Genomic DNA, 23247 nt, shown 5'->3' with positions numbered 1-23247 from the left:
GCTAAAGCTTGTCTCTACATTCTATTAAATTCTAAGCCTATTTAGACATATAGTAGTAGAGATATTGTAAATCTAATTCTATTATAATGCTTTTAAAATAGGCCTATTCATAGAAAAAATCACAAAAGTCCCTCAGACAGCTGAGGAGAGAAACGCTACCGACAGGGGTCAGAAACCGCTAACCCCCCAGGCCATACTCTATTTGGAGTAGCAATATGCATGGTGGTTTGTGCGTCCTCGGTTCTCTCCTCACGTCTGAGCTAGCTGAGATAAGGGGCATCTCGGCCACCCCTTGCGCTAATCCCTTTTAGGACTAGCATCCAATGCTCCAAACATCTTCAACTTGTCAATCATCCGAATTGACTCTGTAATGCACTATTCTAGCCTTGATAGCCATGTAACACTCGCACGTATGCATGTGTTACGGTTAGGCACCCCACCGCATTTTGCCAATGCTATGGGATGACGTCGAGCTGACTGAGGCCTCACCTGCATCCTCCGCTAGCCCATCTGCCTACCACACTATGTGTTGATAATGAGTTGAAATGTTCTCGCAACCTTCAAATCGTCCTATGCTCGTCCAGTGTATCTAGCCTCAGCATCACTTCGACATGTTATTTCTTTTTGCTTTTGCTCCACTCGCTCTCTTTGCGATTGTCCACATCTACCACCTCGCGATGAGCTACATCACTGCCCGCAATTCAGCCTTCCTATCATTCTCCTTCCAATCTCTTTCAAGGATGTGTGGTGAATACCCCTTAGGCCATTGTTCTCCTAGGTAGAATCCCTCCCTTTCGAACTCGGTAGCTGGTATCTCTACACGGAGATGAATGGCTAACGGTGGATGAGAACAGAACGGCATCACGGCTCGGCGAAAACTTCGTTCTCAGCTCCCCACCTAGTAACCAGGTTGTGACGTGCTATCCTCCTGGAATCAGCCGTATTTTCGGAGACCATAAGAATTGGCCCCAGCCCGCGGCGCAGTCCCAGTTGTTCGCTTTCTATGGTCAGAATGTCTCGTCCACAATTGGCACCGAGTGGCAACGGCATCGCAAAATCACGGCGTCGGCTTTCACCGAAAAAAAAAAATGCATCAAGTTTGCAAAGAGTCAATTAAACGAGCAACTGATCTAAGCCTTGTTGGTGAGACTGCTCGCACATTGGGCCGCGTTCGCTCAACATTTGACGTGCTAGCAAATGCATATCCTCGCTGTTGTTGGGTTTGGCCCAAAACACTGCTTTGACTACGATTCCGCCTGGCCATCGACAGTCGCTAACGCAGTGCTTGGGCTTAATTTTGAAGCATGTCATCCTGACGCTCGTCTTACATGGTGTCAAAGCCCCTAATTTCCTCCTTCCTAGCGTACTTCGACAATTGAAGGTTTCGTTAGCTAGAATCAAAATTTATATGGAGGAAACGGTTCTCCGTCACATGCAGCTCTCCAACGAAGATAAACCCGAACCTCGAACAACCAGCCTTCTCGTATCATAGTGAACGCCAATGCAGCAGAAAAACAACAATTACAAAAGCCAATTTTCGTACCCTCCTATCTGGCCGAGTCCAACTGTACGGTAATATCTTTGTATTCAATCTCGCCGGTGTCGAAACGACAGCTTCGACAATGAAACCTGCCTTGTCGTTTCTCACTGCACACCCTGACATACAAGACTGGGTGATCGAAGAAGTCGCCACTTCCTACAGCTCAAATCCCAACCGCGAGCATGCTAATCTCTATCCAAAGCTTGTCCGTTGCCTTGCATTGATGTGCGAAACCCTAGGTTAATGAGTCCGACTCCATTGCTTGTCCGATCACCCATTGTCTCGGAAGAACTTCCAATCACGACATCAAGCAGTGAGACTACGATTACATTAAATCCAGGAACATTGGTCAACTCCCACTTCTATGGCGCCCATTTCCCACCCCGTAAGGGTGCCGATGCGCAAACTTCCAAACCCCCCGCGCTTTATCTTGACTTCAGAAACTGGCGACGAGAAATACCGCAGTGCCGGAAAGAGGCGTGTTCTTGCCTTGGATTTTCGGTTCTCGAGTTTGTCCAGGCAAGAAGTTCAGTCAAGTTGAATTTGTCGCTATTATTACACACCTCCTTCCAGAGTTCCACATTAAAGTACAGAGATTCTATGGAGAAAGCGTACATTTGGCAAAGGCCAGCTTGATGGGAGTACTAGACGAGAAGTACTTCAACATAGTGCGCATCTGAAGCGACCAGAAGATGCAGGCGTGTGACTTGCACGGCGCAATGTAAAGTAAAAGGATATCACAGAACGTTCGTTGCAACTCCCAAACGAAAAGCATATTCCATCGCACCATCTTATCATCTCATGCTCAGTAAATTTGCTTTAGCTACTCACTTTCCTTAAGAATTCATCCCTCACTATCGGTCCAAGCCGCTCAACTAGTTCCAGAACAACCAACAAAGTTATTCCCGCTTGCACCCGTATGCGTAATCTCGCCAGCCAGAGAGCCTCCAGAGTTAAAGATAACCCGATCAGCGCCAGGCGACCCTATTTCAGAACTCAGCTCAACTTTCCCCAAATAGATACTTCCTTGAGCATAAAACTTACCGCCAGTATACGTCTGCCCGCTTGACAGCAGCGGAAACTCATAATAAGGACCCGAGACAGGAAAATCGAATCCCTCGTAGTTATTATATGCATGGGGGTAGGTCGAGCCTCCTGCAGTGCCGCCTTGCTTAACGTAGCTGTAGCCTGCGTTTTTCGCTGCAGTGACTTTAGCTTGCGTGTAGCAGTTTGACCCACACGTAGTGTAACATTGTCTCGCCTCGAGTGGGTTATCGAGGAAGGAGATGGAGGTGGGGAGAGCCAAGGAGAGAGGAGTGAGGAGGAGGAGGAGGGCTGAGAGGAGCTGCATTTTGTCTACGCGTCCAAAAACTCCAGCTAAGAAAGAGTAGTGCAAGTCCTGAGTAACTGGCGAGCGAGAGTGAGTATACAAAGCTCCTGATCCCTAAATTCATCAAGGCTCAGACCCTTATATACACTTCTCACCATCGTCAACCTCGCGGTGGAATCCGAGACGACAATTACCTGCCTCAGGCGATCAGGCACAGAATTAATTGCTATTTCTGCAGGACAAGAATACCTATCACCAGCCCTAGACTACATAGCACCCTTTATCCGTGGCAGCTACGGCTCTCCAATGCGATGCATTTCAACCCACGCCCAAACATCCTATTACAATCTAGCACTGTCATTCCCGTTACATAACCCTACAATGTAGTCTTCGCATTGCTTTAAGAGCCGAAGCACTCGTTCAAACCCTCTTATCTGATTCGCGAGATTGAACAGGTCCTAAATATTTGGGAAGAATATTGTATCATGATCTTCGCCTCCAGGCGGGTGTGGCACTCCTCCGAAAAGGAAGGTCGGGGTTGTTGCTAAACAAAACGGCGGTGTTGATCTCGAGTTTATCGTGGAAGGGTACATGTGCGATTTTGATAGGTTCGTCAGGGATTAGGACCGGCGAACATGGAGCCACGGGAGCTAGCTAGTTTGGGAAGGTAGGTGGGTGATAGATGAAAGGGTCTGGGGTGTGCGGATAGTCGGAGAGCTTTGGGACGCGATTCGATCGCGGAGAGGTCGCTTACGGGAGGAGCCCAAGGAGAGTTGTCACTATCAAGATTCAATACGCCGGGGACGCTGACTCCTATAACACAAACTGAGCGACTTCAGTGTTTCCGCATAACCAGGCTATTAGTCAAATCACCTTTCCCTTGTCGGCCCAACAAAGTTCCTTCTCCCCCTTACAATGAAATCCATGCCCGCAAATAACAACACAAATCCAAATACCGGACCTGCGTAATTCATGGTCGTCACCGTAAGCGGCAAGCTGGTCGGGAGCGCCATGAAAGGCACCAACAAATTCGCATAACACAGCCCGTATATATTCACCCACAATCCCCATTGCCCCAAGTTCCACGGCCCAAATACCAGACGTTCTTCTGATATCTCTGCCTGCCCAGCTGAGGAGTAAATTGTATTTTTGACACGGAGGCGCATGGAGACAAGGCAGGAGATGGGGATGATGTAGGAGATATAGAGGGCGATTGTGCTGAGAGAGAGGATGGCGTTTAGGGCAGTTGAAGAACCGATATTGATCAGGGATAGAAGAATAATGACAACGGAGACTAGCGAAATCGCCCGGATGGGGATGTTGTGCCCTCCGTCCACGTGCTTGAAGTACTCGCTGAATGGCAACCCGTCGTCTCTTGCGAAAGCCCATGTTAGACGACTTACACTCGCAAGTGTGCCGAACATGGCGGCCATTGTGATGCTGAGTGTGAAGCTCATGATTGCGGTTGCGCCGGCACGCGTCTTGGATACTTGGTGCATAATTTCGATGAGAGGGTAGCCGGTCGGCGTTTCGAGGACGTCAGTAATATTGGAGATGCTGAAGAGACACAGGAGGACGAAGGTCCAGGCCATGCCGCCGTTAACAAGGACGGTGGTGATGATGACTTTAGGGATGGTGCGCGCTGAGTTGGAGGTTTCTTCGCTGAGGTGAATAGCGCCGTCGAAGCCTATCAAGACCGTCAAATTATATCAATTCTGGATAGGAAGTGTCGAAGAAAATGGGGGAGGAAAGTGGCCGAGATGTACCAACAATGCACCAGATACAGGGCAAGAGCCCAATAAACCACGCCACGCTCTTGTTCTCCCATCCCGTCTCATTCACAAAGCCAGTAAAGACGAACTTCGCACTTGCATTTCTTCCGAATACTAACATGACAATGAACAATACCACGAAGAGTAAGATATGGAGAACGCCCGAAAATAGCTCGAACGCTGGGAGAAGTTTAATTCCCCAAACGTTAACGATGTACGTTATGCCAACAACGAGCCACATAATTAGGGTAGTATGCCAGCGCTCGAAGACGTATGAATGGTGGTTAAGGACGACGACGCCTTGGAGCTGAGCAGCCATGATGAAGGCGAGAGACGTAATAGTGGCTTGCCAGGCGAAGACTGTAACCCATCCTACGTAATGTCATCCTTCAATATCTTGTAAGAAGCGCCCATCGAGACAGACCTTGTATAAAAGTAATGAGAACACGGAATCTCTTTGGTGCAAACATATATGTCCAGTGATACTGCGCGCCACTAATTGGACATATACTTGCCATTTCCGCGATCGAAGCCGCACACGCTAATGTTCCACTGAGCGTAAAAATAAGGCCGTATATTAGGGCTACAGGTCCCCCAGCAAGGAGTCCTACACCCAGAGCTCTTGCGAAGTCAGTTCGTTTCCTTGCCAAGTCGATTTAGGAGGACGTACCCGCCGATTGCTTCCCACGAGGAAAGCAAAGTCATAGACAGGCCAAAGATCGTAAAGATATTAAATCGACGCTGCACTTCGTCAATCCCAGCCTTTCTGTGTGTAACCGGAAATCAAAGAGTTAACAAACTGTAAGTTCCTGCCTCTTCCCCATCTTCTCCATAACCTCCTTGTCTTCCATATTCAACCTCCCTAACTCTGGAGTCTCAGCTTCCATAGAGTCAACCGCCGGCTGGTTGATAACTTTATCCTCCATCTCAATTTTTTCTGTGCAAATGGCTCGTATAAAACGTTTCTTAGAGAAACAGAGAAACTCGAGACGCCAAGCGTTATAATAGGAATTTCAGTATTTAAGAGACTTCTACACCTCCCAAATCCGACCGTTTACTAGGAGGGGGACGTAGACCCTTGAGGTCTCAATGAGGATGCGTTTATTGCTCGGCATTCGAAGAGTGTGGGGCAGTTGTGTTACCAACTAATTCGGAAGGATCAGTCAGCCAAGGATCAACGCAAGGGCTAGGTTCCAAAGAATCAGTGTAGTCCATTTTTGGGATGTAGATACAGAAGATCTAGGCTATACCTGGGGATGTTGCGGAAAGATCGGCCCAGCGTTACAACAGCTATTGTTAGTGGACAGTGTAGGGAAGCGGGCGTTACGGACCCAAACCGCGAATTTATATTGCGACTTGTGTTTTTGATCCACCCCAACAATCCCGGTCGGCCGCAATTGACAATGTGCATTTTTGCAACTGACACCGGGAGCTGCAGCCAAGCTCACAAGCGCCGAGTGCTACAGTTGACATGTGACATTGGATTCACAATGGACGAATGTATATACTCATTTTTTATGAATATGTTTCCTGCACAAGGCTCATCGTCGGTAACTGTCAAGAATTTGGTAAGCGCGGGTTAGTCTGTGCCCAACGTAACATGGACTGTCCTTCGGCAAGGTGCGGACGGTATTTGTCCATCATCTCTCTTCCTTTCAGGCAACCAGCAGTAAGCCTTCCCAATTGAATCTCTAGCCGGTAACGAATGTTGTGAAAGAGCCTCAGATGTCGCTCAATTCTGGAATCCCCCCTGCCAAGACTCCCTGGTTAGCTGGAGATGTCGTCCGGGTCCTCATGTTTGAGAAACTTAGTTTGAGGCTTACTGCCATAGTATACTCTTCCAAGCCGAATTCGAAGACAAGCCAGCACTTAGTGGCGAGGCAGTTGCAAAAATCTACGACGAAGACTGCAGCCTCATAGAAGAGCTAAACATCTTCGAACAGCAACTACCCTCCATACCCTAGCAGGGCCGCATCCTCCCATTCACATGCCCTCCCTACGCAGGTGGTGGAAGTCTACTCGGCGGTCCAGGTACATGTAAGACTATCACAGTGCGAGAGCACCACGTGTGATCTTTCGATGAATCAAGCCGCGCACTCATCGTACAACTCGAAGTAGACCCGAGGAGCTTGTTATTGGGTTGGGTGTGTGCGTTTTGGGATGGGGGAGGGGTATAAGGAGTATACTCATACGTCGATGTCAACACAATCGGAGTGAAGTCTATCTTCCCGATAGGACGCTAGCCCGGCTCATGATGGGTTGTTGAAGAAACAATCTTATATCGAATCCGAGAGGTCCAATGCTGCAGAAAAGACTGCGAACAATTAGATCGTCCTTGCCCGGGTGGTTCCATGTACTATCCATTGGCGTTTCCTTAATACTAAGAGTCTCTTACTTGACGCAAGTCCGGTCTGTTCGAACAAGCGCAAATGAATTTACGTACTGCAAACAACATCGGATGCTGAGAATGGAGGCTGTAACTTTCTTTGCCAACTGCCGAAGTCTGATGAGCACAGCATTGAAACCTTTCAAACAGCCCAAATGTTCGACTGGAAGGGCATAATGAATTGCTTTGACCGAAAGAGAACTTCAGGTACACCAAATGTACAGTGCTCGAATTCCCTCAAGTCTAAAACCGTGTCCTACTGTACAGCATATTTTAGCATAAAACAACCACCTGAATTATCCGTTCGAAGGAATATCTTCGATATCACCCGCACTCGCGCTGCTTGCCCTTATGGCCTGATGACTCGTAATCCGTCTTTCGAAGGCACCGCTGCTCGCTTGAATGACTGCATTTGATGTTAGTCGTGCCTCCAGCACCCTATCCGAGAAGATTACTGACATTGTCACACTCTTCCCAGGCTCGTCCGGCACCAAATCCGAGACCAACGTATGCGGGCCATGCGCGTCGTTTGAACAGGAGGACAGAGAAGACGATGCCGAAGGAGAGACCGAGACCGGAACGGATAAGCATGGACGACAGGCAGCGATCCCACTATTACAATATACACATTAGCATATCTATTGCCGGACAAACAGCAGGAGCTTAGCCGCGTGGAAGTTCAAGGGGCAGGGAACGAAGTCGCGTGAGGCGGTCGGGGATGTAATCGAAACCTGCCAAGCTTTTCCAGGGCTTCAGGAGGGCTTCAACTAGCATATAACGCCCGCCAACCGATGCCCGAGATTGTAGATTGGTGCTGGAGTAGTACCTTCTCGTTCAGCAGAGCTTCGCTCATCGGGCGAGTGGTTTTCGGGATCGGCGCCGCGGATTTGGGAGAGTCGTCGGCCATGGTGAATATGTGTAGCTAGCCAATTAGTCGATTGGTCCTAGCTGTCGATGTGAGGAGGAGAGATGGCAGGTGGAAGGGTGGTGTTAATGTTGTCGTGCTGTTCCCTCGGCCAGATGCGTGAACGGAACTTTGAGGGTGACGCGGGCTTGGCAATGTGGTCCGTGCATAACTTTTTCTAATTCACTGCTCTGCAACTCGACTTGACTCTAATATTGACTTCCACATCGGCATATTGAGCGTTTGGGAGCCAGGATGGTGCTAACGACTCTAGTAGGCTTGGCTGAGATCATTCTGTTGTACATTTTACTAACATAGCCAGCCATCAGCAAATGCGGCTACCGCAACCCTCCCCAAACTGCTCGCCGTCAACAAGGAAATCGGCGATTTGGATGAGCAAATTCGCCAGGCCACGCGTATCATACGACTGCCAAACGATTGGCAAACAATCCAGAGTGAAGTAGAACGCTATGAGGCTATCAAACCTATTGTCCGTGCCCGAGCAGAATGGGTTCTCCGGTGGATACTGGACAAACTGAAAAATCCAGAAGACACAGGCGCGCAAGCACGGGCAAATCCAAGATCATGGAAGCTTGTACAGTGGATGTTATATGTTCTACCCGTATCACGCTCCGCCACCCAGCTGAGGGATGCCGACTTTCTCGCTATTTTAGAGAGAGCTCTGCAAGAGAATTTCGAGAAAGACTTCACTATTGAAACTTCCGTATCCGGCGCTGAAAACGTCCACAAAGATGTCTCGGAGTCTAGCGAAACCGTACAAGAGGATCCGAAGCCCTCCCGCAAGCGAAAACGAACGTCTGGGACAAATACGCCTTCGAAGAGAGTGTCAGTGGACGTCCTGGGGCTCGAGCAGCTCTTCGTTGCGATTGTTACGGTGGTGAAAGGTATTGCTGGAAAAGTTAGTTCGTCTGGGCCTGGTGAAGAAACTGTCTCCTCCGAGTATATGAAGGTAGCGCTGAGGACCGAGAGCGCACAAGCCGCCCGGATTCTGAAATTCTGGCTCATGGCCGTCCAGAAATTCTTGACTGTTTCTTCGGCATCGACATTTTCCGGTCTGGATGTTCTCGACGATCGCCTGAGCTTGTCTTTCGCCATCCAGATTTGGGAACTTCGTAGCGTCGAAGCCACCGGCGGCTCAGGAACATCCGCCGACCAATTTTCAGCAGAATGTTTGATCCCAACTCTGGAACTTTATGATACAGTTCAAAAAGCGAACAATTCGACCAATTCAGCGCAGAATTCACCCACAGCACCAGCTAATGCGGCTCAAAGCCTGGAGAAGGTCCTCGTTAGGTATTTGTTTGGCCCAGCACGTGCATCATTTTACGCTTCTGCTTCTTCAAAGGCATCTAAAAGTATGGATCTGAAGACACTGGCAGCGAAAGCGCTAGCTAGCAATCTCGAGCCCCTTCGCGCCAGGATCCAACAAGCTGCAGAAATCCTCGACTCGTCCGAGCCAATACCTGATACGTTCTTGCCGTTCTTTCGCGCAATACCGCAACTTCTTGACCTAGCAATCAAATTTTCTCCGATACGGTCACCGAAGAGCAAGATTGTTGAGAGGCCCTGGATCCAGGCTGCTTTTGTAGCGCTGGCGGAATGCGCTGGATGTTCTCTCGAAGCGCCGAAGTTTATGGCCCCGGTACCCTCGGTGGAAGCGCTTGAGAAATCACTTGGCGTCCTTACGGCTCATAACATGAACGTTGATACGAAGATCCTAGAAGACCTTTTTTGGTTTCATTCAGGGTTTACGTTCCCTCTCAAGCAGAAAAGGACGGTCTGTTGGCCGCTCATTGCTGCCTTGATCAAATTGGATCCAGACATTTTCCTTCCGAAACCGAGATCTACACCTTCGGACTCTAGTGGTCGGCCAGTGGATCTATCAGGATTCTTGTTTGACAAAATATCAATGTGGGCTACGGAAATTCAATCTACAGGAAATACAGATGTGAAATGCAACAAAGGAAGTGGCCATGTTTCTTGTTCTCGAGACTTTGACCAACCGGAACAAGTGGTGCATTCGATAATTGTACCACTCATGTCGGCGTATGCGCGGAACCGGGACCTTCTCGGTTTCATCTCGAGATGGGATTCACAACTTATTGAAAATATGTTTAGCTCGCGGACTTTCGAAGAACTAGAAGCGAGCATAACGTCTTCGATATGGGAGGATCGCAGCTTGAACCTTGCATTGGTTTCATTGTTCGAGAAATCCTTGACGCAATCGCAGGTCTTGAGCCTTTTTGAACAGCATCAGGGTCGTGTCAAGGGGCTCGGGAAGACGTTGCGGTCAAATTCCGATAAAGATCCCCAGAAACGCATGGATTCCATTCGGAAAGGGTACAGTAGCTCTGTTATCCTAAACGCATTTCTGGACTCTCTTTATTCCGATGAAGCAATTGAGGCACTCAAACCGCAGCTTTGGTCATTATTCAACTCCTACACCTCCCTTATCCGCAATGATTCCTATCGCTCTAGTTCGGATCCGACCCTAGCCTGGACATTGTTATGTAAACTTTGGACGATTCTCTGGCCCATCGAGCTTCATGGATCCTCGGATCTTCAGAAGAAATATGTCGATTCCTTGATTAGTCGGGCCTGCCAGGATGCAGAAGCTAAAGACCACCACCGCAACACCAATTCACCCTCAAGAGTAGCTTCCTTGACATTTCTACTAACTGCTTTCGATTGCTTGATAAGCGTTCCTGGTTGGCAGGACCTTGCTCATGAGAAATTACAAGTGGTCCTCGGCTTTCTGTCAACGAACACCCTTGACCTCAGTGACTTCGAGCAGGTCATGGAACTCCTATGCGCCCGGTTCTCCCATCTTCTCGACCACATTGAGCCCCAAGCTCGCGATAGAGTATTCACTACTCTATTTTCGAACATATCCGAAATTACCAAACATGATGTTAGGGATCAGCTCCTAGCCTCCGTATCCCAGTCACTTCTTTCGATCGCTAGCCCAGGTACTATCGATGTATATTTAGAGATAGTTTCTAAAGCGTTAGATGGTATTGAAGCAAACAACAAATTTGTTTCAATTGCTGAAGAGCTGCTTTTACAGGTGGTTCCCGCCGCCTCATCCCGAACCCAGAGAGAAGCGTTGGTGGACAAGATGACAGATATTCTAATCACACGCCCTCGGAATGTTCCGGTTTCACTGTCTGTCATGGCCCATCTCATGGAGCTTCCAAACTCGACAGCAAAAATCTGCAGCAGTGGCAGTGCTCTCTTCGACCTCGCTCAGAGCTTGCACGATAATAAGTTGGAATCTGCTCTAAATGTGGACCTCTTCCAGGAACTAGTTCAACTTACCCTCGATCATATACTGAAGAACAAGGACCAACCCCAAAATGCCAAATACCTTGAGAAATTCAAATCAAAGCTCACATCTGCAACCAAAAAGGCCAGCAGATGCTATCCCGCTCGACTTGCCATTCTCAAGGCTGCCTTTGCTGCCCAGAAAGATGCTATGATAATTACTATCGAGAGGTATCTACTAATTTTAGGGGCGTGCCTTAATGACACGTCTGCCCCCGTCGACCACCTCTTAGACGCCTTCAACGAGATACCCTCGGAGATACTACGAGATAACGACGGGGTGCTGACATCAGCGCAATCGATCTTGCTCAAGCGCATCCCCCTAAAAGTCTATCAAGACTATATGGTGGATGGAATAGGAAACTGTTCAGTGTCTATTTTCTCTCCTCAGACCTGGGTTCTACTTCACAGGTCTGCAGCACGGTTCCAGCTGTATGGGAAGCCGGCTCTATTCCTCAACCTATCTATAAGATTGCTACGTGAAGAGTTGTCCGCTCAGGAGCAAAGGGTCATATTCAGCTCTGTGAAGGACTGGCTGTCGACGCTCACTATGATCGATAAACTAAAACTTGTGGGGATTCTGACCGGCAGTGCCGAGGATCAAGATCGGGTGCCCTCGTTCCGCATCCTACATATTCTCATTTCCGCGTTAGACGATGCCCACGTCGAGGACACAGAGCAGAGGCAACAGCAGCTCCTAATATTGCCTAGTCTTTGTCAGCATCTCTCCACAAGTCCAGATCCGGCCATCTTCAACGCACTACTCGATAGCATCGACACTATCCTTCGCGGAAAGACATGCCTCCTATCTCAACATAACATCGAAAGTGTGCTCACGGTTATTGTCGTACTCTCCTCGCGCATCAGTCCCACTCTTCCCTCCAAACACGCCCCCGCGATATACGCCCGACTTTGCGAGACAAGCCGACTAATCCTCCTCCTCCACCGCAGTCGGCTAGGGGGCCGCTTCCACCTCCTACTCCAGCTCCTCCAAAATCTCCTCTTCTGCCTCTTCATACCCAATGCCAACCGAGGTACCCCACGCCCACCTTGGCTCACCCCAACCTCCACGAACCTCTCCCCAGTAAACTCATCTCAATACTCCCGCCTCCTCTCATGCCTCTGTTCACCCACCACCTCATCCGTCTCCAAACACTCATGGACAGCCAGCGCCAGCCACTCCCAACCCAGTCTTAACGACCCCGTCAAAGCGGCTAGGGAATATGCATCCCATCACCTGTATCCGCTTCTGGCCGCCTTTTGTAGGTTTCAGTTGAACGGGAGATTGGAGCCAGCGGTTAGGGAGAGGCTGTTACCAGGGATTTGGGATGCAGTGAGTGTGGCGGGTTTGGATCGTGAGGCGTTGGAGGGGATGAATGCTGGCCTGGACAGCGCGACTAGGGCGGTTTGGAAAGGGGTTTGGGGGGAATGGAGGAGGCGGATTGGGGGGATGGGAGAGGGATAGAGAGTGATGAGTGGGAGGGAGAGAGGGGGGGGTGATCATGGTGGTTGGAAGTTGGGGGGAAGCTGTTGAAAGCGTGCCTAATCCTAAGATTTCCGTGAGGATAGAGAACCCATGCGTCCATCGAATGTAAGAATGAAATCCAGAGTCACTCCGAGGCGTGGTATTTGTTCGCGTGGATCTCTCGACAATGTTACATTGTCTGTTCTCTGGAATGTCGACTTCTCCCTGAGAACTAAAACTCTCAGTCTACCCCTACAACTGTGACTACCTTACTCCATGGCCTAGTCAAGCCATCATTCGTCTCCATACTTCAGACGACATCTAGACCGGTAGATTTAGACCGCAAACTGGATTTTCCTCAATACACATGCGGTCGTCGGGATTTTCAGCACTGAGTTTAGTGCGACAGACGATCCAATTTTGTGCAACGGAACAAGGCCATGAGGAGTCAGGCTAGGCATAAAAACACCATTCAAGTAGAAGCTGAAGGAAGACGAGAAGCTGACCCAAAACAAAGTTTGGAATTTGAAATTTACTTACAGCCCAAACCAAGATTAAGTTTTTGCTTTTAGATTCGAGGCAGGAAATGAATGGCTCGGATCTTGCGTACACGATATCTGTGTAAAATGCGTGAAATTGAAAATGAACACGCGAGCTGGGCTGATAGGTCTACGACCTGATCTCTCGGCTTCGGGTTACAAGAACGAACCAAAGAATTGGGTCTTGGAACGCTTATCTCCCCTCTTGTAATTCACGTGGGGGTTCGGGGAGTTGGAGTTTGGTTCGAGGGTGTCGCTTATTCCTAACATCAAGGAGATAATTGTAGAGAGATAAGGAGAACAGAATAGTAGAGTTCCTCAATATGAGAAGAAACTTGAATGATTGCAATAATAGCAATGGCGACAGTTTGAGCTTGGTATCATGTCCACCTATCATGCCTGATCTCGTTCTTCTTAAACAAAGAAAGAAAACCATCCTAGGTGACAAAAGTAATGCAACAGACACATAGACATCATAGTATATTCAGTACACACGCCACCAACAACCTTACAATAAGCCTCTTCTACCCTACTCGCTTACGCGAAAGTGGCTATGTACTTAGGGATCTAGAAGTTTTTCGACGAAATTTCCTCTCCAGCGGACCCCTTTCCATTCCCACCTGCCATAACCTCCTCATCATACCCATTATCACTATCATTCGCATATGCAACACTAACATTCCTAATCTCGTCCCCAACCTCCAACCACGTCTCACTAGTCGCTGGAATTGGGAAGATCTTGCATAACGACCAATATACGCCCCCAGCGATGAGAAATCCGCAGAAGAAATTGAGATCGTAGATACGCTGTGCCCCCACTGGAACCTTGCGACCGATTGCGCCAGCGAATCCGACGACGTTGATGAGAATGCCAGCGATGTAGGCGGTATATCCCCGCAGGTGGAAGCCGTAGGTGAAATAATATGGGTCGGTTTTCTTGCCAGAGTAAAGTTCTTTGATCTCGAGGTAGCCTTTACGGACGATGTAGTAATCGCAGATTATGACGCCGGCGATGGAGGAGAGAAAGACAGAGTATGCGGAAAGGTATGTTGTGAAGCTGTTTGATGATTTGAGGAGGTTCCAGGGGCACATGACCAGGCCAACAAGGGCGCAAATGTAGCCGCCCCGGCGGATGTTGAGGTAGCGAGGAAGGAGCGCTGTCATGTCTGTTCCAGCGGAGACGGAGTTTGCAGCGATGTTGGTGCCGAGTTGGGCGAGCGTGAAGGCCGCGCTGATGATGAAGACGCCGAAGCGTTGGCCGTTGCCACCTTCTTCGAGGAATTGCCCGAGAAGGTCGAGCGGGTTCCAGATAGGGTCGCCACCGAATATGACAGTAGATGAGGAGGAGACGATGATACCAATGAAGGATGTTACGGCAAAGCCAACGGGGATGGTGATCAGCTGTGACCAGAGGGCGTCTCGAGGCTTGCGGGCGAACCGAGCAAAGTCAGGGTCGTTGACAATGAGTGTGGCGAAGTTGGCAATAGAGGACATGATGCCTCGGATCATCTTCCAGCCTAAGTCAGAGCCGTGTGCTGTTCCCGGTTGGTGGACAATAGGTCCAATGCCTTTGGCGCGAACGATAGCCCAGATGAAGAAAGCAATACCAGCGGTGGGCACGAAGTAAGCCTTGACGGTGAACAAATGGCGAATCTTGTGCACGGGGAACCAAATGGCAGGAAGAGAGCCGGCCCAGAAGAGGAAGAAACTAACAAACATCACAGTGTTAGTGCCAGAACCCGGGATGCCGTTATGTATGTTGTCCTAGCTTCGTTAGAGAGAGAAAAAGGAAGAAGTTGAGTGGATACCTACTGGTCGCCAGTCATTCCAGATGCTGCGGATCATCAGATACACACATTCACCCCCAATCCATGCCTGCACGCCGTACCAGATGCAAGCCATAGCAGCTCGGTTGAAGACAGGCCATAGTGCTCCCCAAATGCCGAAAGAGGCACGAGAGACGACGGGAAAAGATATGTGATACGTAGCACCGATGCGACCAGTCATGCACACGAAGCACGCAGCAATGGCATAGCCAAACCAGACGCAGAGCCAGGATTGCCACCAGGAGAGGCCTTCAACGATCATAGACGACGAGATCATCCAGGTGTTGATGTTGAATGAATCAGCTGTGTATTATGAGCATGATTTTAAGTGGCCAAAGGAAGTACCAGGGTCAAGAAATCAGATTGAGGATTCACATACCAACCCAAAACCCAACGAAATTCCAAGCACCCCATTGCCTGCGCTCAGGTTCGACGGGTTTGAGATCGTGGTTGAACAGCATGAGCTGGGCCGTCGTGAGACCCGGCTCAGACTCGACGGCGAGCTTGTTCGCATAGTATGCAACCTTGGAATCCTTAACCTTCTCCATGACAAAGGAGAAGATGGAGTCTTCTTCTGAGGAATGAAAGACAGTTGAGGTCACGACAGGTCTTAAAAAGCTTGGGGTCCGGCTGGATGAGGCAGTTCCTTGATAGTTGTATAAATCCCCGCAGTAATGACGTGGGGGGTTAGCTGAGGCGATTGAAGGTCGAGGTGAGCTGGAGGAAGGTGAAGTTTGCTGGATCAGCGGCTGGCGCTCTGGATCCGTGTTTGTGGCTAAGGCTTCAGGACTTCTGCTTAATGCAGAGTCGACTGAAGCTCTTGGAGATTGCGATGATAGTGAGAGGGCGTCGCACAAGCTATCTGCTTCGTCCGCTGGAATGGGTGTGCGCATGAGATATATATACAACGTCCCACGAGGACGTTCACAGCATGCAAACCATTTTTTGTTATTCGGCTTAAGCCGATTACCGGACCAGCAGGAGCGATAGAGAATCTAAGGCGCGATAGAGTGCTCTTGCCAGCCTTATCGGACCCTATAATGGCCTCGCCAGCAGTTCCTTGCCATGAAAAATTCCGCACTGGGTGAGCTGAAGAGCGGGAGCACAACAGTGGTGACCATGTGCGTGGACCCGGTGATGACGGGTAGAACCAGTGTCTTATCAAAGAGTGTGGAGAGAAAAGGACGCGATGCGGTAAAGCCAGCCACGAGGGGATCTTGCGTGAGAGAGGTTGGAAAACGGAACGATCCAGCGACACATTGCGAATCAAACGGCGCCAAGCCCCGTTGCATCATCCTTTTCTCACACTTGTATCGCAAGATACGATGTCGGCCTGCAGTTTTTTTGGTCACGGTTGCTCGATAGTAACTTGTCATCGCACAGTCTGCACATCAAGAGGCTCTTTATCTCTCAGCTCCCGCAGCGCCGCATCTTTTTGTAGGTTTTGGGCGCGTGAGGTTGCACTGGGAATGCTAGGGGCTTCGCTTGGTGCTTCCGGAGACACAACCATTGCCAATCAGGAATGGCGCACAGATAAAGCTTGGTGTGGGGTTCGTAAGGGCCGTCCCGCCACTCACACGGCGAGGATGTGACTCGATGTGATCGAGTAAAACGCCCTCTGGCGGCCGCCGTAAACAAGAAACTCCATGAATGCCAACGACCATCCTAACGGACATCAACGCTACGTACTAATCTCATGCGACATCAATCTCACCACCACCTCCTTCTCTGCGGATGTAGATACCCCTTTCACCCATATTTCCGACATGATGACGAGGGAATGGACCTCATGGTTGGCCTGAATTCTAACATGAGGTTTAAGACAATATTTCCCTACCGCCTCCGCTAATGCTTCTTCTTCCTCAATCCTTATCACATTCCTTCAGCACACGTCCCAATCATACATGACCCTTTCAAACTCTCTTTGCCATAAACCACTTACACAGTAAGGTGTTTTACTCCTTTCTTGCTTTTTCCCTGCGACAAGCGATCTCGTTCCCCAGACCCCGTAAATCCGGGCCTCGTGGTCGAGGTCACTCGCATGCAGCACGCCCACACACACCAAACACGAATGCCGGGATCTTTTCCCCAAAACCATGCACATGGCTGTCTGCAATCTGATAGCTCCGCTTGGCGACGCATCATGCTTGGAAGCCGTGTGTTCCTACCTTGATATGATTTGTGAAGAATGCGTCGAGGGCGATATAAGTTTACAGCCATCTGTGCGTATCATGCAGCTTGGTATTGTTCAAGCCCTTTAAATGTCACAGCTACCATATCTTTTTTCTAACATTCTCTCAAGGCTGTATTGAAGTTCTGGGTTTTGATATCTTGTAGCTCGGCTCCACAAGCCACCTCGCCAACCAAAATTCTCCTCGTAAGCCATTGACATCTTCGCGCAGGAGTCTCTATCTCAACGAGTCTTCAACCCCTCCACTATCAAACGACGTTCAAGATAGTCTTCGCTACACACTCGAAAGGAGATCCTCATTAGCGAGTTATATTCATTCTACGATCGAGATGTTCACTAGAAATCGGTCTCTGCTTCAAATCTGCGGGGCCGTAAGGTTTTCAATCGTTCCTGACTATTTGTCCATGCTCCCCCGCTTTGAACTTTCTTTTCCTTGCGATCTCCTGGTTTTTACATTTTCTCAATTCTAGAGGACCACGCATATGATAGCTCACATCCAGCATGCTCTTTGACCAAAATGCTAAAGTTGTTTGCCTAACAAAACCTACAAATACGCGGTCTTCGGCACTCTGGCCATTGGTCATAAGGAGAGTTTTCGGTATACCTCCTTCAATTCCTTTAGATCTTACGCAGCTTCCTTCGGTCCTTCTTCTCCTGCTGGGCCAATCCTGCAGGCCCGTTCGCATCGTCTAAGGTTTTCTTCTGTTCCAAAACATCGCCAACGCCACATAAACACACTCCGTTCAGGCACGATACACAGCATGACTCATAACAAGTACCTTGAAGGTAAGGACTTTGTTTTCGTTACTACCAGTCCAAGGAATACTCGAGAACGATGCCGATCCTCAAATACCGATGAGTTCCAAGAAGGTCTACCTGTCACGTCTTCGACCTAGGATTATCTACATTGGCGAAAGAGATGCTTGCGACACATAACACATGTCGCCGGAATCACCGCCGCATAATTCCTCGAAAGGCATATATCGAGCAGTCTCGGCCTTACAATCTGCGACAGACGAATGCTGTTGTGGCTGTTTCTCTCACTCTAACGAGAGAATATGCGATATCGAAGAGCACTTGGCACTTTGGAATCAATTTACCATTAACTACAATGTAGAAGCTTCAAAAAGGAATCAGGAGCGGGTCAGTCTGTACCTCCGTTACTGCCCATCAGGTTGCGCAGCCGTCGTGCCTTTCTAATACAGTTAGCACGGTCATCCCATGACCGCCAATATCGCAACTTTGCTTACTTTGAGTCTTCAGTTTCGCTTATGCCCCGACCTCTTCACACTTCTTCATTCTTAGGTCTCATTATCGTGTTTGTCTGTCAGTCCTACTGCTATGTAGTCACCTATTTCCTCAGCGCCATGCCTTCACTGGGTAATCGATTCTCGCAGACCGAAACTAACCTAAAGCACGCCTCGAATTGAAAAAAACCACATTGGTGAGAAAGAAAACATTTGAAAGGGATTTGAGGATCGGGAGAGGGAGAGGGTCCAAAACAACCTAATTGACGACCCTAGTTGGATAGCAGGTAAAGATGGGGATAACGCACACCAGGCGCGGTTTATGAAGACTAGGGCATAATAGGAAAATAAAAACATCGAAAGAGGTTCATGAAAACTCCAGAGTATGCGCAGGGCCAAGTTCAATTACAAACTCAGAATCAAGCGGTCTCGGCTCTCTACAAGCTCAACTTTGACCAACAGTCTGGGACAGGCTGAAAATCGGCCGTTCCGGACGAGCATTCCGTTTCGAAAGCCTTCGGCTCTGATAACACTCCCGAAATCCTCAAGACAGGTGGACACAGACTTACCAACGCCAATCATGAAGATAGCTCGACCTTCGGAACTAATACAAGAGCAAATGCTAGAAATGAATCGATCAGGACCCGAACGCGTGAATGAACATCGAGATTTCTCTCATTTCCTCGGTCAGCCATCTACCAACATTGAAACACCCATACCGGCCCTTGGGGTATCAGCCTTCACCGTAAGCATGGCCGCCTTGGCTATGCCATCAATGCCCTCGGTGTGGAAGAATCATTCGAAACCTTAGCACTGTTCGCCTAAAAACAAAATCAACGAAGAAGCGGGTGGTCCAGCAGTCCCTCCGATACCACTGATATTTGGTAAACGGCGATTGAAAGCGATAGGTCGGTTAAATACAACCGATATCAAGACCGCGGGCGTGTTTGGCTGTCACTTGCTTATACTCACGATGTTGAAGTGCAGCCCTGTATTCTGCTGATGTACCTATCCTTGGCACTCGCTCTGTGTTACGGATCAACCTCCATAGCCATGGCGTCTTCGCGTTCATTGAGCCTCCGGTCTACTCTTCGATGCTTGAGCTTGTGCCTAGCTTTTTCTGCATCAGTCGACACGCTAATATCACAGCATATGGTAGCATAAGGGTGGTCTACACAAGCTACCTCTCATCGCCTAACCTAGAACATGATAAGGTATCTCAAGACAGAAATTTGCATCTTGTAATAGCCTCCCGTACTCTGATAGGGGTTTCATAGATAAACTCCACTCTGATCATGTTCTACGTAATGTGGTAACACGCCGAGCCCTACAGAGAGCATTCAATCGAGGACTACTGATCATTGTATGTGCTCAAGACCTAATTACCCACCCATGCAATTCAGAACCTATTAGTAAGGAATCAGCATTATTTCACTCCCATGTCAATACATGTCGGGGCGGATTAGATGTAGAAACAAGGGGAAATCTGCACCTCCTACTCCCAGTAAGGTAGGCAAAGCGATACACAACCCCACGCTCAATGTCCGTCACCAAATATCGCAGGGATGATACGCGTTTAAGTCACATCTATGGTACCGCTTCAGGTGTAAATCATCGCAGGCGAAAGCATGCCAAGGCCCGGTGAAGCGCAGCAAGCTCCATGGCTTTCCCGCGCTATTCTATAAGCCCTTCACATGGACTAGTAGGGTATTATAGCCACACCAAACCCCCAAGCTGCATGCATGGGTATTGGAATTTCATAACCCCATTAGATAGAGGTGCAATGTACAGTAAAGTCGGAGTTTTGCAACAACAAGTGGAGGTCTGGTAGCTGGGGAGCAATTCTCAAAAAGGCACCTCCTGGATAGAAGAGGGCATACAGACGGCAACAAGAAAGGTAGCTGGGGATCAAATCTTAATACCAAGTTCCACCAGGAAGAGTTTCAATCGATACACCGAAAGCTATGCCAGCGAAGGACACTGCAAATGCAACACAGCTACACCATTCAGCCAAACAACAGTGAAAAAGACAGCAAGTATGCTATCAAATTCAATCTCCAGAAATTGTCAATGCTAAAAAACGGCAGCAATGGCAATGGCGGCCGCATTTCAAGACCTCAAGAGAGATTACAGTCCCATCCCAGATTCCCAACAAGAAGAGAGAAGAACTGATCCCTCTCTAGTTGCTGTCCCCATTCAGCCTAGAAGCCTGGGCGGTTGAGAATTTCGTCCCAAAACGCGTCATCGTCCTGCGCATTATGTAGCTGATACCTAGCGGGGATTTGTGGAGGGGCAGAGATCTGTAGCTTCGCAGGGAAATGTTGCTGGACGAGGGGCTGCTGCTCGCCGAAGAATTGCTGCTGGCCAAAGAATTGCTGCTGTACTTGGAATCGTGGCTGGGGGGGAGGCTGTTCAAGGGCAGCAAATTGCTGCCCGGTGGAGAACTTCTGCTTGGCAGGGAGTTGCTGCTGGACAGGGCTTTGGGGCAGGGCGGGGACCTGCTGCTGGGAGCAGGGTTCTAGCGGCGACTCGAGTTCAAAGGGGAGCTGCTGAACACCGAGCTGCTTCAGAGCCTCCTGGTGAGAGGGCTGCTCCTGGGTAGGGAGCTGGTGGTCGAAGTATTGGCCCTGGAAAGGAACTTGCTGGTGGTTGAAGAATTGTCCTTGGATAGGAAAGTGCTGGTCACTGGGGAACTGTGGCCCAATAGGGAGCTGATGCTGGCCACCAAAATGTGGCGGGTCGACACGCTGCCGCTTAGAAGAGCATTGCTCCTCTATGAACTCTTGCTGCCGTGCCATCAAATGGACTTGCGCACGCAGCTGTGCATTTATCTCCCACAACAGCTCATTCTGTTTCTTCAGGCGCTCGAGTTCATTGGCCTGCTGCTCATTCTCTTTTTTCATGTGCCTAAGCTCTTCAGCCTGCTTCTTCTTTTTCTCCTTCTCCCTTTCCCGGAAGCCTCTCTGGGCATCGTTGTTCCTATCTCTTAGGAGGCGCGCCTTGGCTTCGGTGACTTCCACAACCTTGCCTGAGCGTTTGACTGCAATCATTTTTGGTGCAACCTCCTCTGAAACCTGCTGGGCTGCGACATCCTCTGCGACCTCTGAAAGGTGGGTAGGGGTGAACTGCATCGCGAAGTGGGTTGCTCTGGTGGACTGATTGATGGATGGGGTATCGTGGACAAGTATTGTAGATCGGCTAGATGAAGTGGGTGGTCTTTTGACGGAATTGCAAAACAATAAGGGACAGATCAACCCTCTTATACTTGGAGAGAAGCAGAATACGGATCAAGTGTGGTATTCGCGCAAAACTCTATTCCCATGAACCATAGTTTGTGCGAGCAGCTCCCATACTAGCTCGCCAACCCCCAACGAGTGAAGCGACCCTGGAATATGGAGGGGACCAACATCCCAAGGTATATTGCCAGGTATCAACTTGCGTATGTGTATTATTGAAGTTTAAGCGGACACTAGACCCAGGGTGGAACCCCTTTCGTCCCGACAGCACTTAGGCTCACCCTTCCCTAGTGACTGTCATATTCATTTGACTTTCTTTTTCCATGTGATAAGCTAGGATTTAAATATCTTTTTAAGAACATTTCAAAGTCGGCGTGAGTGTACTATAACAAGTTAAACGATATCAGCCTTTCCAGGCTCCTGATAGAACCATGTGGCTCCTCGAATGATATAGGTGACTCTTCACTGCGGCAGTGAGCGTTTCCCACCGATTCTTTCAAAGGGTTAGAATAGGGAACTTAAGTGCATATGGTTGAATCTTTTGTTTCCATATTTTGGAACGTTGAGTATTCCTCAATGGACAATGGATTCTCTAAGCGCACAGACATCTTGTCACTCGTGTCTTTGCATGAATTCTCCGACCCGTTTAGTCGTTTTCATAGTGATCTTGCCTAGCTACCGCATCCAACCTTTGATCCTCAAAAGAGCCCCTATCTGCTACTTGCAGTGGAGGCTGTCGGCTCTTGTTGCTATGTCTCCGGTGATTCTTCAACACAGAGCACTGCAGTTGTTGGGACACTCAATTGGCCTCTGCGTCTAACCCACGTATCTCAAAAGAAAATGTATATCCATGAATGCGGCCGAGGACACGAGCCATTGTTGCTGTGTGTGTCGCGAACTTTTAATATCGCGCACTGTTGTTCCAAGGTTGATGGGGATAATAAAACCTGAGAATGACGCCGGCGGGCAATATTTCCAAAAGAAAAATAAAAGTAATCTTACACTACATGTTTTATTGGCATCTCAGATTCATAGTTCAGTCCTAATTTCGTCCTTGGGAACTTAAATTCACGAACTCGTCGTTTTATTATGCTTGAGTTGACATCGTCATACTGGCTGGAGTTGCATTTGTGTTTGCGTTCGTGCACGCTCAACCGGAATGTCAGCCTCGCAAAATCGTTTTCCGGGTCAGGCACGTTAATCTGATAGGCTAGTTGCTCTGGAACTCTCGTCATGAGAAGTGGAGATATCTATGATTAGAAATTTTATCGTGATATTTTGTCGAAAACGGAAGCGACATACAGTGCCTGGAGAACGAGAGGTGAGGCTAAGTTTACTATCAGAGTGCAGATTTCTCATTAGAATTCAGATAAAGGAGGGTAAGAACAGGGCGTGTCTGCTTACAACTGAGAGGCATCCAGCATGTTGCAGTAGTGCTCGACTTTGTAGACGTTCGTCAGTATGCA

The 23247-nt window shown here is 49.0% G+C and overlaps 9 protein-coding genes across 9 annotated transcripts; 3 read left to right on the top strand and 6 right to left on the bottom strand.

Annotated features, from left to right (window-relative positions):
• Positions 1–611: 611 nt before the first annotated feature.
• On the top strand, positions 612–2220 carry BDR25DRAFT_326552 (uncharacterized protein; the record flags this gene model as incomplete). Its single annotated transcript, XM_033692282.1, has 7 exons — positions 612–747; positions 827–1097; positions 1195–1483; positions 1531–1567; positions 1615–1779; positions 1830–1925; positions 2006–2220. 7 exons carry the CDS (start codon positions 612–614, stop codon positions 2218–2220), a joined length of 1209 nt encoding a protein of 402 aa, XP_033545714.1.
• A 191-nt stretch (positions 2221–2411) lies between these two features.
• BDR25DRAFT_289824 (ribonuclease-domain-containing protein) lies at positions 2412–2959 on the bottom strand (the record flags this gene model as incomplete). Its single annotated transcript, XM_033688476.1, has 2 exons — positions 2585–2959; positions 2412–2524 (listed from the first exon to the last, which is right to left on the bottom strand). The coding sequence occupies exons 1-2, from the start codon at positions 2889–2891 to the stop codon at positions 2412–2414; spliced, it is 420 nt and encodes a 139-aa protein (XP_033545713.1). The 5' UTR covers positions 2892–2959.
• A 780-nt stretch (positions 2960–3739) lies between these two features.
• BDR25DRAFT_372723 (amino acid transporter) lies at positions 3740–5493 on the bottom strand (the record flags this gene model as incomplete). Its single annotated transcript, XM_033697243.1, has 6 exons — positions 3740–3866; positions 3933–4557; positions 4637–4987; positions 5067–5263; positions 5313–5383; positions 5443–5493. 6 exons carry the CDS (start codon positions 5491–5493, stop codon positions 3740–3742), a joined length of 1422 nt encoding a protein of 473 aa, XP_033545712.1.
• Positions 5494–7160: 1667 nt separating this feature from the next.
• On the bottom strand, positions 7161–8030 carry BDR25DRAFT_304817 (DUF543-domain-containing protein). Its single transcript, XM_033690289.1, has 3 exons — positions 7855–8030; positions 7488–7640; positions 7161–7434 (listed from the first exon to the last, which is right to left on the bottom strand). The coding sequence occupies exons 1-3, from the start codon at positions 7933–7935 to the stop codon at positions 7378–7380; spliced, it is 291 nt and encodes a 96-aa protein (XP_033545711.1). The 5' UTR covers positions 7936–8030; the 3' UTR covers positions 7161–7377.
• BDR25DRAFT_372713 (uncharacterized protein) lies at positions 7823–12742 on the top strand (the record flags this gene model as incomplete). The annotated part of the gene is made up of 2 exons (XM_033697242.1): positions 7823–8092; positions 8251–12742. The coding sequence occupies exons 1-2, from the start codon at positions 7998–8000 to the stop codon at positions 12740–12742; spliced, it is 4587 nt and encodes a 1528-aa protein (XP_033545710.1). The 5' UTR covers positions 7823–7997.
• Positions 12743–13848: 1106 nt separating this feature from the next.
• Positions 13849–15699, bottom strand: BDR25DRAFT_289817 (uracil permease; the record flags this gene model as incomplete). The annotated part of the gene is made up of 3 exons (XM_033688475.1): positions 15487–15699; positions 15094–15410; positions 13849–15045 (listed from the first exon to the last, which is right to left on the bottom strand). Exons 1-3 carry the CDS (start codon positions 15653–15655, stop codon positions 13849–13851), a joined length of 1683 nt encoding a protein of 560 aa, XP_033545709.1. The 5' UTR covers positions 15656–15699.
• A 1282-nt stretch (positions 15700–16981) lies between these two features.
• BDR25DRAFT_304816 (uncharacterized protein) lies at positions 16982–17641 on the bottom strand. Its single transcript, XM_033690288.1, has 2 exons — positions 17410–17641; positions 16982–17348 (listed from the first exon to the last, which is right to left on the bottom strand). Exon 2 carries the CDS (start codon positions 17209–17211, stop codon positions 16990–16992), a length of 222 nt encoding a protein of 73 aa, XP_033545708.1. The 5' UTR covers positions 17212–17348; positions 17410–17641; the 3' UTR covers positions 16982–16989.
• BDR25DRAFT_394661 (uncharacterized protein) lies at positions 17282–20717 on the top strand (the record flags this gene model as incomplete). The annotated part of the gene is made up of 17 exons (XM_033698325.1): positions 17282–17353; positions 17410–17484; positions 17529–17744; positions 17788–17940; positions 17973–18168; positions 18195–18411; positions 18473–18678; positions 18714–18742; positions 18775–18863; positions 18930–19329; positions 19357–19498; positions 19533–19700; positions 19760–19908; positions 19949–19996; positions 20059–20186; positions 20280–20330; positions 20363–20717. The coding sequence occupies 17 exons, from the start codon at positions 17282–17284 to the stop codon at positions 20715–20717; spliced, it is 2694 nt and encodes an 897-aa protein (XP_033545707.1).
• Positions 20718–20746: 29 nt separating this feature from the next.
• On the bottom strand, positions 20747–21676 carry BDR25DRAFT_315817 (uncharacterized protein; the record flags this gene model as incomplete). Its single annotated transcript, XM_033691554.1, has 1 exon — positions 20747–21676. The coding sequence occupies one exon, from the start codon at positions 21674–21676 to the stop codon at positions 20747–20749; it is 930 nt and encodes a 309-aa protein (XP_033545706.1).
• Between the last annotated feature and the right edge of the window lie 1571 nt (positions 21677–23247).

The sequence above is a fragment of the Lindgomyces ingoldianus genome, assembly GCF_010093535.1.
Source record: "Lindgomyces ingoldianus strain ATCC 200398 unplaced genomic scaffold BDR25scaffold_23, whole genome shotgun sequence".
In the NCBI taxonomy this organism is placed as follows: domain Eukaryota; kingdom Fungi; phylum Ascomycota; class Dothideomycetes; order Pleosporales; family Lindgomycetaceae; genus Lindgomyces; species Lindgomyces ingoldianus.
The sequence above is the reverse complement of the archived record's forward strand: the minus strand, read 5'-3'. Positions and strand labels throughout refer to the sequence as shown.

Excerpts from the sequence above, each read along its gene's own strand:
- BDR25DRAFT_304817 (XM_033690289.1), bottom strand. The coding sequence starts at position 7,935 with ATGGCCGACGACTCTCCCAAATCCGCGGCGCCGATCCCGAAAACCACT. Across the intron at positions 7,641-7,854 it reads AAGCTCTGCTGAACGAGAAG|TGGGATCGCTGCCTGTCGTC; the intron begins GTACTACTCCAG and ends ATATTGTAATAG. Across the intron at positions 7,435-7,487 it reads CCTGGGAAGAGTGTGACAAT|TCATTCAAGCGAGCAGCGGT; the intron begins GTCAGTAATCTT and ends CATCAAATGCAG.
- BDR25DRAFT_304816 (XM_033690288.1), bottom strand. The coding sequence starts at position 17,211 with ATGTGCATGGTTTTGGGGAAAAGATCCCGGCATTCGTGTTTGGTGTGT.